Genomic DNA, 16,136 nt, shown 5'->3' with positions numbered 1-16,136 from the left:
GCATAGAAAACCATCTTAATGAGTTCATTCATGGGCTGAAGCCTTCAATGACTCCTTACTACTACAGCATCTTCTTGCTCATTTTTAAAGCGTTCTACAATTTTCTCTACTCCATAAACTTCTACTTCATTTCTCTCTGTTTCTGAAAATACTACTTCGATTCTAGTCTGACAGTCTACTCACCAACAGCCTCCCACACACAACACACCCTACTCATGCCGTGCCTACTTGAAATGTCCTCTTTTCTCCACAGGCCAAGTCTTACCAACCCTTTAAGGCTCAGTATCAGACTCATCGCCTCTGACTACTTCAAATCTCCCTAGAAAGCACTTTAACTCCTTTGCCCCTATACCCTCCTCTGACACCAGTCCTATAAACTTCTCACCTGCCCTTACCACCCAACCACAGACCAATGTTACTGTTTTCTATACCTAGGCAACCTGCCCAAACATGTGTCCCGGTGCCACCTCCAAGTTTCAGCTTTCACTTTGGCTACATTCTTATCACTCAGCAATCCTACCACAACCCTGGGTCAGCTTCGTTTTCATTTCCTCACAATGAATATTCCTATCTTAAATTGCTAAACTAGACTGCAAGACTAAAATTCAAGACTTCACCTCTCCAACTCCAAAGCCCTAGCTCATTCACACTGCATACTGCCTCTCTAATGCAGAGACCACAGAGTATTTATAGGTTTATGCATCATCCCTAATAGTTCATCTTACTGTATATCAAAAGTCTAAATTAGAATACCAACCTGCTCTCTGAATGGAATCTGTTAGAATTCTGTCCGCTGTGTCATACTTGGTGTGATAAATGTATCCATTCTCAATAAAAGCTAAGTCTATTCCTAAGACATACAAAAAAAAAGTCATTTTGCTTTAAAGATCAACCTTGCTTTAGGCCTATTTGTTTAATGTATTAAATTCCTAAGACAAAATATCAAAGCAGTGGCATGATTGCTTTGTCACATTTATGAATGAATGACATAAATTCTCTTCCAAATTCTTACAGAATCTATAGCTATGGTACAAAATGCAATACATAGTGATTGCAGAAGTATACTACTTCACAGGGAGCCATTACAAGTCACAACAGCAAAAGGGGTAGGAATATTGAGTTTGGGAGGTCATCAAAACTTTGTCATCTACATCCTTGGCAGGCCAGAGCCAAATTTTAACTTCAAATAAGCTGTAAGCACAAGTCACCAAGGGAGTTGGCAAAACAAAACAACGACGAAAGTCAATGACCCCTGAAGGCTCTATTACCATCTTTTGGGAATGAAGTACTAAACAGTTCTCCCTGTTCTTCTGTCACATTGTGGGGCAAGATGACATATTCTAGAGGAGGCAAGCATATAAATTACTATGGAGTTTAAAAAAAGGAAAGCATTAGGAACTCTGTTTCAGTGAGTCAGAATGTGTAGCTCTCCCATAAAGAAGTTGCTCTCAGAAAATGCTGTTGACTCATAAACTTTTAAGAAGTAAAACTTGCTTTTGATGAATTAATGTTGCACAATAGCCCATAACCATTGACAAAATACCTGGAATGTTCCCAAAATCCCTATAGATACGGAAGTCAGTATCTGAAGGAATGATTCCACTCTGAAAAACCTCCTGAGCCACCACAGAAGCAAAAGGGTGTTTAGCTGCTGAAACATAAGCTTGAACCAACCAAGGATTTTCAGGACCTGAAATGAAATGTGACAAGATAATACAAGGTTAATCTGGTAATTTTTTAAACATATTAATTTTTTTTAACACAGTGAAAATAGTAACAGTGATGATTTGGGGAGATATTTCCAGAATTTACCTTTTAATCCTTTTTTCTATATTTTCCAACATTGCTCTGATATATATGTGCATGACTTTTAGAATAAAAAATAACTTTTATAAAAATAAAATTATTTTAAATTATGAAATGACAGCACTATAAGTTTAAGTCTAAAGATGAAAAATCATTCATAAGTGTATCATCCTAAAATAACTATTGTGAACTTTATAGCTTCAATTTTCTTACTAATATATGACTGTGTGTATATAGCTATACTCAATGGGTACATATACTTTGTACATAGCTCTTTCACTTAACATTACATTAAATGCATTTTCCTATGTTGCTAGACACAGCTTGAGTATACCTTTTCTGAAATACTTGGGACCAAAAATGTTTTAGACTTTGGATATTTCAGATTTTGGAATATTTGCATTATACTGGTTGAACATCCCTAATCCAAAAAACCAAAATCTGAAATGTTCCAATGAGCATTTTCTTTGAGCGTCATGTTGGCTCTCAAAAGATTTCAAATTTTGGAGTATTTGGATTTTCAGATTAAGGATGCTCAACCTGTATTACAATGATCATTTTAATAGCTATTTAACATTTCACTAAATACACCATAACGTTCCTTACTACTATTTATAAATTTATCATTATTAATAATTTTGTGTTCACACCTTCATGCATATACAGCTTTTTCAAAATTGAGAGTTTTTCCTTTAGAATAATGGGATAAATTCTATAATTGTTCCAAATTATTCACTCTTCTCTCCCTGAAAAAGGATTATATACATTCCTACCCTTGACGTGTAACTTTTAATGCCTTCCTGTAGAATTAGTAGATACTCTTCTGCACCCTCTTAACTGTGGGCTTGGTTATATGACTTGCTTTGGCCAAGAGATGGTGAGCAGGAATGACATAACCCTCAATTGAGCAGACTTTTAAAGGCCATTGTATCATTCATACGTATCTTTAACTTTGGTCATGAAGTCAATACATCCCTGATGGGGCTTCTCCTTCAGCCTGGATCCCAGAATGAATAAGACACATGGAACATAATAACCAAGAGGTTATTCAGAAACCAAAATGTGACATGAGAAAGAAATGAGCCTGTTCTGTTATAAACCACTGAGAATTAGGGGTTGTTACAACACAACTTAGCAATACATTGATGTAAACAGCTCAAGTAATTGTAATTTCAGGGAATCTAGGAATATTGCTTTTATAACCTTACAGACTATCAAACTACTGTCCAGCATTTTAAAAAAATGTTCTGTAGTGCGGGGTAGGGGGGGACTAGAGAAATAGACACACAGGTGATCCAGATACTAGAGTTAATCAGACAGATTTTAAAATAATTATGATTACTATGTTTTAAAAACACAGAGATGGTATCAAGAATTTCACCAGACAAGTGCAATCTATTCTTTTAAAAAGTCAAATGGAGGCCGGGCGCAGTGGCTCACGCCTGTAATCCTAGCCCTCTGGGAGGCCGAGGCGGGTGGATCACTCGAGGTCAGGAGTTCGAGACCAGCCTGAGGGAGACCTTGTCTCTACTAAAAATAGGAAGAAATTATCTGGCCAACTAAAAATATATATAGAAAAAAAATTAGCTGGGCATAGTGGCGCATGCCTGTAGTCCCAGCTACTCGGGAGGCTGAGGCAGTAGGATCGCTTAAGCCCAGGAGTCTGAGGTTGCTGTGAGCTAGGCTGATGCCATGGCACTCACTCTAGCCCCGGCAACAAAGTGAGACTCTGTCTCAAAAAAAAAAAAAAAAAAAAGTCAAATGGAAATCCTAGAACTAAAATACATCAGAACTTACGTTGAAAATTTTAATAAATGGGTTTAATACCAGGTTAAACACAGCAGAAAAAAAGGATTATAGATCAATAGAATTAAAGCACTGAAAGAAAAAAGGATACAAAATACAAAAATGTGTTTAGGAGACATATGATATATAGTGAAAGGTCTAACATGAGTAATTGGAGTCCTCGAAGAACAGGAGATAGAATGGAGCAGAAGCAATGTTTAAAGAGGTAATGGCCAAGAATTTTTCAAAGCTCACAGAAAACATCAGCCATGAATCCAAAAAACTCTACAAGCCTCATACAGGGTAAATATAAAGAAAAAACTAGCACCAAGATCTTTGCTGTTGAATACCATTACCCACTAAAAGGAACCAAGTCTCCTTAAGGAAATGGCTGATTCCAGGTGTGGGACTAGAAAAATACAAAGTAAGTTGAAACATCTTGTTCCAGAAAGTAAGAAAGTGCTCAGAGACATGTCAAAAGGACTCTGTCACCAATTTGAAGGGTATCCCACTGACGTAAACTGGGACAATTCATGCAACGCAATAAATAATGATAATAACAGAATATATACTATACAGAATAAAATTAAAATACTGAAATTCACAAAAAAAGAAAAATGAAAAGCCTTTCTTCTAGTAGAATTCCAACGATTAACTATAGACAGAATGATGGAGCAGGAAACTTAGCATTTATCAAACATTATAATAAAAATAATTTAGGGTAAGAATCATCAATGATTGCCAAACTAGGATCAAAGTTTGACGAGAAAGAGTATATTTACATAGTCTCAAAGTACCTATTGCAAAGGAGAAAACAGTAACCTGTACAAAGGGAGAAATAGTAAAAAACAAAAAAAAAAAAAAAAAAAACCTGGCAAATAACTTTTATTTAATGGATTAATTCAAATGATGAAAAGTTAGTATCAATAATGAGACAAATAAATATTATATGCCTCCTGATATGATGCACTAAGGACACAAAAACAAAAGGAAAAACAAAAATGATGATGGAAAAATATATAGATTATAAGACTATATCATATTAAAATACTATTAATATAATTAGATATCAACAATTAAAATTATACTGTTAAAATATTATTAAAACCATACTGAAAAACAGGTAAAACTAAACTATAAATACAGTGATTATCTTAAAATTCAGGATAGTAGTTCCTCTCAGAAAGGAAGGAGTTGTATGTGAGAAGGAGCAGGTGAAAAAATTCCGGGAGGGTATGGCAAGAGTCTACCCTCTTTCATGAGACGGGGTTAGAAGGATTTTCACCTTAAAATAACAAGTTTTATTATACTTTTTCTGATATGTGTGCTATATAATGATTGTAATATATTAATATTCAATAATACATGATAAATGCTATGTTTGATCCTGGATAGGAACCCAGATGAAAAAGACAAAAACAGCTAGGACATTAACGGAACTGGGGAAATCTGAATATACATTGTTTATTAGATCACAGCTTTATATTAATGTATATTTCTTGAGTATGATAAATGTACTGTTACAGAGGAGCATATCTCTGTTCTTTATCTACTGAAATTATTATACTGAGATTATTGATTGATATGATTTTTCTCCTTTATTTTGATGATGTGAGAATTACACAGATTGATTTTCAAATATTAAACCATTTTGTTGCTCAACTTGGTTGGAAAGTATTATCTTGTGTGGGTCTGTATGTGTGTGTTTGTGTGTGTGTATTATTGGATTCAGTTTCCTAATACTTTATTTAGGACTTTTGCAACTAAGTTTGGTATTATCTATAAAAAGTACCTACCAAAGCTGAACATATGCACAGCAATTCCACTCAGAAATGTGTATACACATACATGTGTACCAAAAGACATTTACGAGAATGTTCACAACAGCACTATTCATAGAGCAAAAACCTGGGGGCAACCTAACATCACCAGTAGAAAGGATAAATTATACAATGGAATATTATTCAGCAATGAAAAAGAATGAACTACTGCTAAACACAATACAGATGAATCTTACAGACATAAAGTTGAGTGAAAAAAAAATCATACACAGAAGAAAACGTGTATGGTTCAATTTATATAAAGTTTAAACACAGGCAAAATTAAATCTACCAAGATACAACTTACTATAATGATAACCTTTTAGGGGAAGACTAACTGGAAGGGCCACAAAAGAGGCTTCTGGGTACTACTCACATTCTCTACCTTGATCTAGGTGGTAGTTATATGATTATATTCCCTTTGTAAAAATCTATTAAACTGAACACTAAGTGCTATGCACTTTTCTTGCATTACAATAAAAGATTAAATAAAGATACCTAAAGATAATATTTAAAATTTCTTTTATGCATTATACCATAAGAAATACTTAAGAAAAATATAAAACACATTAGTGGGAAAGGGATTTATAGCTTTAAATATCTGTTACCTGGCCTTTACCCTGACAGACTGCACCACTGCATGGGAGAGTGCCAGCTCTGTTCCAGCCTCTCACTGATCATCAGAAGAAGCCTACAGGTTGTGAAAAGGTCAGATATTGGTATGAAAAAGGAGGCTGGGGAGACAGATCAGCTCCTGAGTAAAATACTCTCCCCAATATAAACAAAGTAGAGGGAGCCTGTTAGACGAGAAACTGCAGACATAAAGATTTTACTCCATGGTTATTAATCTAGTAGGTACTAACAGTATCCCAATTTTACAGACAAGGAACTAAAATTTGGAGTGGCTACATGACTTCTCCAAGGTTCCACATGCAGCACTACAGCTGAGGTTTTGAGGTTTGACCTTAGGTTTCATCTTAATCACTACCCTATCCTACCTCCCCCACCAAGCTTTTATCTTAGTTATCTTATAGAGAGAGGTAGCAAGCAGATATGGAAACATTTTCAATTTGCATTCTTTCTCCTACCATCATCTAAATTCTATGATACTTCCAGTTTCTTGTGTGTTCATTTCTTCTTTTCTTTCCCCAACCTACTTCAGAGGCAATTCACTTCTTAAAGAATAAGCTTCATCTTTCTTAATGCAAAGGGTATGGGCATGTGTAATGTTGAGGGGAGGTAGATGTCAGTGCCAAAAGAAGTCCAGGAAAAGCAGACCCAACTTAGCAGACACACAGCATCATTCCTACTGCTCTGCTTCCTTCCGTCTTTAGTTGGTGGCATCAACACACAGAAGAAACGAAAAAGGAGGAATAAAGAAGACTGAGGAAGAGTGGTGAATATTATTATGGAAGCCAAGCAAGATAGGCCTGAAAACTGACCACTGAATTTGCAAATGTGACATTAACAAGAGCAGTTGAGGTGGAGTGGAGAGGCAAAAGCTGTCTTGAACTGGTTCAAGAACAGAAGCAAAGGCATTCAGGACTATTGCTATAGTACAGACCATTCTTTTGAGGAATTTTTCAGCAGAGGGTCAGAGAAACAAGGCAGTAGTTGAGGGTAGGGGTAAAAGTGGTTTTCTTTAAGAGGGTAGAAAAGGCATATTTGTGTGCTGATGGGAATGATGCCAAAGAGAAGGAAAACTAATGATGGAAGAGATAAAAAAAAGATTCAAGTCACCATTTATGTAACCAGTCTCCTACTCATGGACCCTGAAGGCATTTTCAATTTTTTACTCTTATAAAAAAAAGCTAAGATGACTATGCAATACTTAGATCAACGTGTGAATGTCAACTATTTCTACAGGATAAATTCCCAGAAGTAGGCCTGCTAAACTGAAAGGCCTGCACATTTTAAAAGTAATATATACTGCCAAAATGCATCAATCCACATTTCCACCAACAGTGTACGGAAATGTCTGTTTCTCTATGCTCATCAGCACCAGGCATTATCATTTTACTTACTTTTTGCTAATCTAATATAAAAAGTTCTTTCTGTTATATGAATTTGTATTTCTTCTCAAATAAAACTTAATTGTTTAGTTTGGCAGTTTCTTTCAAAGTTATGTGTAAATTTACCATATGTCCCAGGAATTCCATTCCTAGGTATCTACCCAAAAGAAATGAAAATATATGTTCACACAAAGACTTACACATTAATGCTCACAGCAGCATTACTCATAAAAGTTTAAAAGTGGAAATAATCCATATGTCCATGAATTGATGAATGGATAAACACAGTGTGGTATATCCATACAATGGGTTTATTCAGCCATTAAAAAAAATGAAGTATTGATACATGCCACAACATGGGTGAACCTTGTGAAAGCTGTCAGAATCAAAATGGAGTCAATTTTGTTAAAAACCCCTGACAAAAAGAGCCAGGCAAGGCCATGAAGGCCTGTAATCCTCTTCATTTTTCCTTTAAAAACTGTAGTTTTTCTTTTCTATGCTACATACATATATAGTTTACTATGGCTCATGTATTGCCATTGCAATGCCAATTCCCAAATAAATACCATTTTCTTCCATAGTCTCTGTCTCTAAACAGACAACCTCAAATACATTATACTAAGTAAAAGAAGTCAGACACAAAAGACCACATATTGTATGAATTTGCCTAGTCTAAACATTTCATCTATTCATTTATATGAAATGTCTAGAATAGGGAAATCTATAAAGACAAAGTAGACAGGTGATTGCCTGGGGTTGGGGCAAAATGGGAGTGACTGCTAATAAGTACAGGGTTTTCTTCTCATGGCAATAAAAAATGTTCTAAAATTTATTATCATGATGATTGCACAACTCTATGAAGATACCTAAAAAAACACTAAATTTTACATTTTAAATTGATTAACTGTAGGATATGTGAATTATATCTCAATAAAGCTTAACAAAAAAACAAGAATTCATTCTAAAGAAGTTTATAAAATGATAGAATATGATCACATTTTTGTGAGGAATATATACACATATTAATATATATATTAACATATACACTTAGAAAAAAAAATTGCAGAAGTGTATAGACTAAACCATAACACTGATTTGCTCTGGATGAGAGGATTACGGATATTTTCACAAGAGCAAAAAAAGATCCTGTCACTCTTTTGCTTATGGGCTTTCTTGCATTCAAGGTAGGCAGTTATCTGAATTTTTTACAAAGAATATATATTACTGGCTTAATCTGTTTAAATTTTAAAAGGATGGATCTTATAACACCTTCAAAATTATTAAATAAAGCCTCTCAGACTCATGAAATGAAATTACTGGTCTGATAAATGAAGTAATTCTTTCTGCTCTTCTTAAAAAATAGGTAGTAATGATTATTCTAGTCACTAAAAACTTCCCAAATGAATGTCTCTCTCTGAAAAGACACAACAATGGCATTCTAGAGAGTACAAACTGTTTTAACCAAGAAGTTTCCAGGACAGGATAAGTACTACTGCACAGAAAAAGTGGGCCTGAAGGACTTCTCAAGTAATACCCCCAAAGTACAGGCAACCAAAGCAAAATTGGACAAATGGGACCACGTCAAGCTAAAAATCTTCTGCACAGCAAAGGAAGTAATCAATAAAGGGAAGAGACAAGCCACAGAATGGAAGTAAATATTTGCAAACTACCCATCTGCCAAGAGATTAATAACTATAAAATATAAGGAACTCCAACAACTCGATAGGAGAAAATCAAATAATCCAATTAAAAATGAGCAAAGGATCTGAATAGATATTTCTCAAAAGAAGACATACAAATGGCCAACAGGTGTATGAAAAAATGCTCATCATTAGTCATCAGAGAAATGCAAATCAAAACTACAATGAGATATAATCTCACCCCAGTTAAAACAGCTTTTATCAAAAAGACAGGCAAAAATGAATGCTGGTGAGGATGTGAAAAAAGGGGACCCCTGTACACTGCTGGTGGGAATGTAAATTAGTACAACTACTATGGAGAACAGTATGGAGGTTCCTCAAAAAACTAAAAATAGAACTACCACATTGCCCAGCAATCCCACTGCTCAGTATATATCCAAAGGAGGGGAATTCAGTATATCAGAAAGATATCTGCACTCCCATGTTCATTGCAGCATTATTCACAATAGCCAAGATTTGGAATCAACCTAATGAATGGATGAATGGATAAAGAAGTTGTGGTACATATACACAATGGAACATTACATAGCCACAAAAAAGAATGAAATCCCTCAAATAGCTGGGCTTCAAAAGAATAAAATAGGAAAAAAAAAAAAAAAGAATGAAATCCTTCCATTTGCAACAACATGGATAACATGGATGGAACTGGAGAACACTATGTTAAGTGAAATAAGCCAAGCACAGAAAGACAAATCTTGCATGTTCTCATTCATACATGGGAGCTAAATATTAAAAAACAATTGATCTCATGGAGACAGGGAGTAGAATGATGGTTACCAGAAGCTGGGAAAGGTAGCAGGGAGGGGCAGAAAAAGTGGGGACAGTTAATAGGTACAAAAATAGTTAGACAGTTAGACAGAATAAACAATATTTGATAGCAAAACAAAGTAAGTATAATCAACAATAAGTTAGAGTATACTTCAAAATAACTAAAAGAGTGGAACTAGAATGTTCCCAACACAAAGAAATGATAAATACCTGAGGTGATGGATATCCCAATTATCCTGATTTGATTAATTCACATTATATGCATGTATCAAAACATCACACATACCCTATAAACATATACAACTATTATATACCCATAATAATTAAAATTTTTTAAAAAAGAAAAAGGTCTGCTTTAAAAAAAAAGCTGAGGAAGCATGATTTGGCATTCACTCTCAAGCACAACTCGAAATCCAGAGGGTCTTTATCCTCTTTTAGTCAAACATGGAAACAACACTAACTAGACAAGGTCTGGTTCTGTTGCCCTGGCTAGAGTGAAGTGGTGGGATCATAGCTCACTGCAGCCTCTAGCTCCTGGGCTCAAGCGATCCTCCTGCCTCAGCCTCCCCTACAAAGTGTGTGCCACCATGCCTGCTATTATTTTTTGTAGAGATGGGGTCTCACTATGTTGCCCAGCCTGACTAGCTAGCTTTTTGAAAGCCATGCCCACAAGATAGCTTGTCTTTTGTAGGCAGGGGCATCAGAGTGAAAGAGATACCAGGAAAATTACTGGAATGTCAGAAAACACCCAGAAAGCTTTGGGTATGCAGTTTAGACACAACAATAAGCTCCAAAACCTAGAGGAAAAAATCATGGGAAAAATCAGAGGAAGGAGGTAGATATTCTTTCCAAATCTTTTATAGTATACCTGCCAGAAAAAAATTAACTTTGAAATACATGGATTTTATTTTAGAATGAGTAAAACATTTAAATTATATATATACTGCTAACGAGTCATGTTTTTTGCTTCATTATTAAAGTAATCATATACATTACAAAAGTTGAAACAATAGAGGAGACTATAAAGGGTGTAAGTAATGCAGTAATAACAGTCAACTCTGGTCTTAAATTCATGAGGCAATGGAGACCTCAAACTGTTTTTTCACATTTAGCCTGTTCTCCACTCCAGTCACACCCACCCCAGTTCTACCAGCAAATACCCACCATCTAGCTGTGACCATTCTTAATGGTGTATAGCCTTTTATAGCATCATGCAGCTGTAGAATTTTTTATCTAAAACTATATACATTTAGTGAAAAGACTAAGGACTTTGGGCTAGTCAGCCTAGCAAAAGTGAGTGCTTAATAAATATAAATAGTAAAGGAACTGACTTGGGTCTGGACCTGACTGGCCCTAGGTGAGTATGTTTTAACCTCTTGGACTACACATATGTAAAATATATTAGTATACATGCAAAAAATATGTATACATTCATATATATACTCATAGAAAAAAATCCAGGAAAGGTACAGACTAAACCATAAGACTAGTTTTCCTCTGGGTAGATGGAGTAGAAGGACAAAATGCTGTGCTAATAAATTCAATGCATGGATATGAAGGGACTTAACATATAGTATACTTTCAACAGGGCAAATATACAAAGACACACTCCCGCTTATGTGGAACTCTTGAGATTTTCACATTAGGAAAGAAAAACTCATTGTCCTCTTTGCTTACAGAATTTTGTCTTGCTGCTTCTTGACCTGGTGGTTGTTGTATGTGTTTCTCCTATCCTTAGTGACATTCAAGAAATAGAGGGAAACGGAAAATTGTGTAGCATCTACTTACTCCTGCAGATTTTAGACTCCGGCTTCTTCTCATCAGTTAGATGAAGTGTTAATAGTAAAGCAGAAAGGTTTGAGAGTTGAAAAGCAGAACCTTGCTGCTTCAAACCTCATGATTTTAACATTCTCAAAGGTTTAACTGAAGTAAAATATACATCCATTTTGAAGGGTAAAAGTTTAAAAAAAGTTCAATGAAGAATATTAAAATAGGGTATTATTTAGGTTGTGAAAACATATTTAGCACTTAATATGGCTTTGTAACTTAAACACCACCACATCTTAAAAGGGTGCTACAAAACAAGTTTCCGTATTACCCTACCCACTTTCCTAGCCTATCCCACCCAATGCACTACTCAGTACTAAAACATCTAGAAAATACTACATCTCTGGATAAGATTCATCACCCAGATTTCTAACAGGAAAAGGAAATGGCACAGAACTCTCAACGTCAGATTTTAGTACACCCTGACTGAACAAATCTGTGAGCTTTGAATTCTATTAAAGAATTCAAAGAATTCTATTAAAGATGACAAATAAATTGATATTCATCAACTTTATCTTGCTATCCTTAGAAAAGTTTAATCATAAAATTAAAAACACTTCTCTGGCTGATTAAATATTACTGAATTTTTTTGACTTTCAATTAATTCAATGATAAATTTAAACCTCTAAAAAGTACAGGTTAATGTTCTCATTTTAATTCATGAAATGATTAACATTTAAAATTATTTATATTATCCATATTAAAAGAAAGTTCACCAGCTATATGACAATCTGATTAATGGTTAAGAACAAAGGCTCTGAACCTGGACTCTCTAGGTTCAAATCCCACTCTGCCATTAACCAACTATGGAAACTCTGGGCAAGTTATAATCTCTTTTGCCTCAGTTTTATCCCTAAAATGGAAGTAAGAATAGTATTTATCTCTCATGTTGTTTTGAAGAGTAAATGACTTAATATGCTAAATGCTTAGAGCATTTGACATATAATCAGCACTATATAAGTGATAGATGCTATTAGTATTATTATATTATTATAAAATAAAAAATTTTAACAAAGACAAGCTAACACCAGCTCAAGCTTTAAAAAGAATGCTCATTCAGGAGATGGTTCATTAAAGAGATTATTTATATTCAAAAACTTTCCTCTTTTATAAAAAACTAGAATTGCATTAAAAATACAACGCACAGCCTCACATACCTGTTTGGAATACAAGTTCTTTACCTCCTACACCCGCTGCCTCCAAGTTAATAAATGCACGAATCAAGCTGGCCCAGGGGTGCTGAGTAATGAAACCATGACTGGCCTTAATGAGAAGGAAAGGAAACAAATATTGGTTAAACAATTTTAAGTTATCAAAGTCTTCATTTTGCTTATTTTAAGGACAGAAAGGCTATCTTGACGAGGTGAGAAATATGAAAACAAAATAATCATTTGTCAAAGGCAATATGTGAAGACATTGTCTGCTTCTCTTTCTATGCATAATGGCTGTGCACATCATGGGTGTGGGAAGTTACCCATCACAGAAGGCAGCACGATTACCGTAAGTGGTGCCAAACAATGTCCTTGGTAAGTGCAAAAGAAAGGGCAAGGAGAATGGGAAAAGAGACGATCCATGTGGCTGGGCGTTCACACTGTGTGTCTGCCTCAAAACATCTCTGAAACTCCACTGTCAAAGAAAACCTGAGGAAAGTAACTATGCCATCAAAGAGCCCTTTTATAAATCAAACATTGCCAAGATGATCCGCTCTGAGTTGAGTTTTCCAAATATGGAACATATCTACATAAGTGGCTGTGAATTTTTTAAAGTACTGCCAAGTACAATATTTCTTTCATGTATCATTTTACGATACTACTCACATGAATAACAAAAATGTGTCAGTTTTAGCTGTTGTTATTATTCTCATCATTATTTGCGCCTAGTATTTAAAACAGTAAAATCTCACTTGCAAGACATTTTCCTCAGCACCATTAAAGAGAAACACGATGGCATGACGTAAAGCTTCTGAGGATGTTGACAAGACGCGAAGGACTTCCAGCATCACTGAACAGCTAACTGCATCATCACTGGCACCTTCAAATCAGAAAAACAGATTTGCTCCTCAGATTTTAAAACCTTTACAGTATGAACCATTATGGTTAGGAATGGAGTTTTCTCCTCAGAGAAACATAATAGCTGCATGACCAGAGCATAACTCTGTCATTATCAGGTGACAATGACACCCACTGGCAGTAAGCTCCATGAGGGCAGGGATCTCTGGTTTACTCACTGACTTTCAATGCCTGGAACCATGCCTGGCCCACAACAATCAATTAATATCATTGACTAAATCAACCAGATGGGACCTAAAGTCATACTGAAAACCGGCATTCTCACCACCCCAGGAGATTTTCCATTCTTTATCTGCGTTCCACATCCTCTGTATTGGTCTCACTTCTGGTGCTCACAGCTTCCTCCATCATCTCCCACTGCCACCCACTCCTTTCTCACTTGTTTTCCTGCCAATATCGTAAAAGCTGCAGGTCACTCCACATTTACAGAGGGGTCAGTTTGGGTAGTGTAATGTTTTTTTAAGGTTTCTCCAAAGAAATGATGTGATGGAAAAGTACAAAGAAGTCACCTAATCTAATAAGACAGAAGAAAAGACACTAATGATCTGAGTAGTATCCCTGGTCCCAGCACTGATAAAGTAGAGAATTTAGTCAAATCTCTTAATGGTCTTCTTGATTCAGAAACTTTATATGTTAATTAAAAGTAACTATAAAGATGACTTTAGTGCCTTGCTTTTTTAAAGCATTGAAAGAGGCAGGTAAATGAACTGACTGGATATTTGATGATACCAAGGAATTACAGTTAGGTTTTTTAGGTGAGGCAATTCATGGTTTTATGACTGTATCAAAAAGAGTCCTTATCCCTTTCAGCAATTTAAACTGAAATGTTTCAGGGGAACTGATATAGCTGAGATCTACTTCAAAATAATCAAGGAGTTGAGGGGGGAGCAGCAGAAGTAGGAAAGAAATAAGATAGCATTGTTGAAGCTGGGGAACAGGTACACTGGGGTTCATTAAACAATTCTGATTTGTATATGTTTGAAATTTTCCATAATAAAACATTTAAAGAGTAATCAAAGTAAATAGGCACTATAACAACCTAGGCAATAGCATTTCTGGGTTTACACACTGGGAGGAAGGGTACTAAAGAGTTTAGCGTGGATTTTAGAGCAAGAAAGATCTGGAAGTAAATTTTAGCTCTGTCACTTTACTCCACTATTTCCTGGTCTAAAGAGCAGGATAATGCTATCTACCTTACAGGTTTGTTATGAGGATTTCACATGATAATGCACAGCACCTGACACTTGGCAAGCAATGTTAGCTCTTTTTTCCCTTTGCAAACTTAAAGAAGGCTCTGTAGCCAGCTAAAATGCTTGTTTGGGCTCTGTTACATTTCAGACCCAATTCCTACTCATGAAGAAATTACTTATTAACTATACTTGTCTCAGTGGTGATTCTTGGATTGTATTTTAATCAAAGTGAAACCAAGTAATAATTATCTAATTACTATCAAGTACGAAGTATATGTTGCTATAGTAAATAGTGCTACCTTTCAGAAATCAAATGAAATAAAGGTTTTTTACTTTGAGACTGTTACTTTAAAATAAAAAACAAACCATAAAATTTTTCTTTATTCAAAGTAAGAGAAAAAGAAATTGAAAGGTATGTATCTATATAGAGTTGCTTAAAAAGTTAAACTGTCCATTTATCTTTAATGGTTACGCTGTCTTAGAAGACAAGTAAAGATGGGTCAAATATCTCTAAGAAAGTGAAGGAAAGTAAGAGGACAGCATCTGCAAGGGCTGGGTGATTAACCAACATCCCTTTCCATTTAGAATTAACCTTGAAATTGAAGCCAGCCTCAAAATAACTTAATGTCTCTTCTAACAATGACCTGGAACTACACATCAGACTCAAGATAATTAAGGGCTTTCTGTGGATAACACTACTACTTAACTGGTATCAGTTCCTGAGTCCCAGATATGCTAAAAATTAAAAAAAAAAACCCATGCTTCAATTAGTCCAACCACTTATCTATTTGATGAATGTGTAAAACGCTATTTTTAACAACTTATTATTGACAGAAATTTCCTTGAGATTGCTGGTATGGATATTATTATAAAATTTTAGTTAAAAATGGCTCTAATGGGCCGGGCGCGGTGGCTCACGCCTGTAATCCTAGCCCTCTGGGAGGCCGAGGCGGGTGGATCGCTCGAGGTCAGGAGTTCGAGACCAGCCTGAGCGAGACCCCGTCTCTACTAAAAATAGAAAGAAATTATCTGGACACCTAAAAATATATATAGAAAAAATTAGCTGGGCATGGTGGCACATGCCTGTAGTCCCAGCTACTCGGGAGGCTGAGGCAGTAGGATCGCTTAAGCCCAGGAGTTTGAGGTTGCTGTGAGCTAG

At 35.4% G+C, this 16,136-nt stretch overlaps 1 protein-coding gene across 1 annotated transcript in view; it reads right to left on the bottom strand.

The window, feature by feature from the left end:
• Positions 1-16,136, bottom strand: part of ERMP1 (endoplasmic reticulum metallopeptidase 1) — a 51,568-nt gene that overhangs the window by 31,316 nt on the left and 4,116 nt on the right. Inside the window, exons 3-6 of the mRNA XM_045563873.1 lie at positions 13,622-13,749; positions 12,876-12,981; positions 1,544-1,690; positions 758-850 (exon numbers count right to left, since the gene is read on the bottom strand). Coding sequence (XP_045419829.1) covers positions 758-850; positions 1,544-1,690; positions 12,876-12,981; positions 13,622-13,749 — 474 coding nt within the window. The remainder of the gene's footprint in view (positions 1-757; positions 851-1,543; positions 1,691-12,875; positions 12,982-13,621; positions 13,750-16,136) is intronic.

The sequence above is a fragment of the Lemur catta genome, chromosome 10 (assembly GCF_020740605.2).
Source record: "Lemur catta isolate mLemCat1 chromosome 10, mLemCat1.pri, whole genome shotgun sequence".
Classification (NCBI taxonomy): Eukaryota; Metazoa; Chordata; class Mammalia; order Primates; family Lemuridae; genus Lemur; species Lemur catta.
Note: the sequence above shows the minus strand (reverse complement) of the source record. Positions and strands in the feature narration are given on the sequence as shown.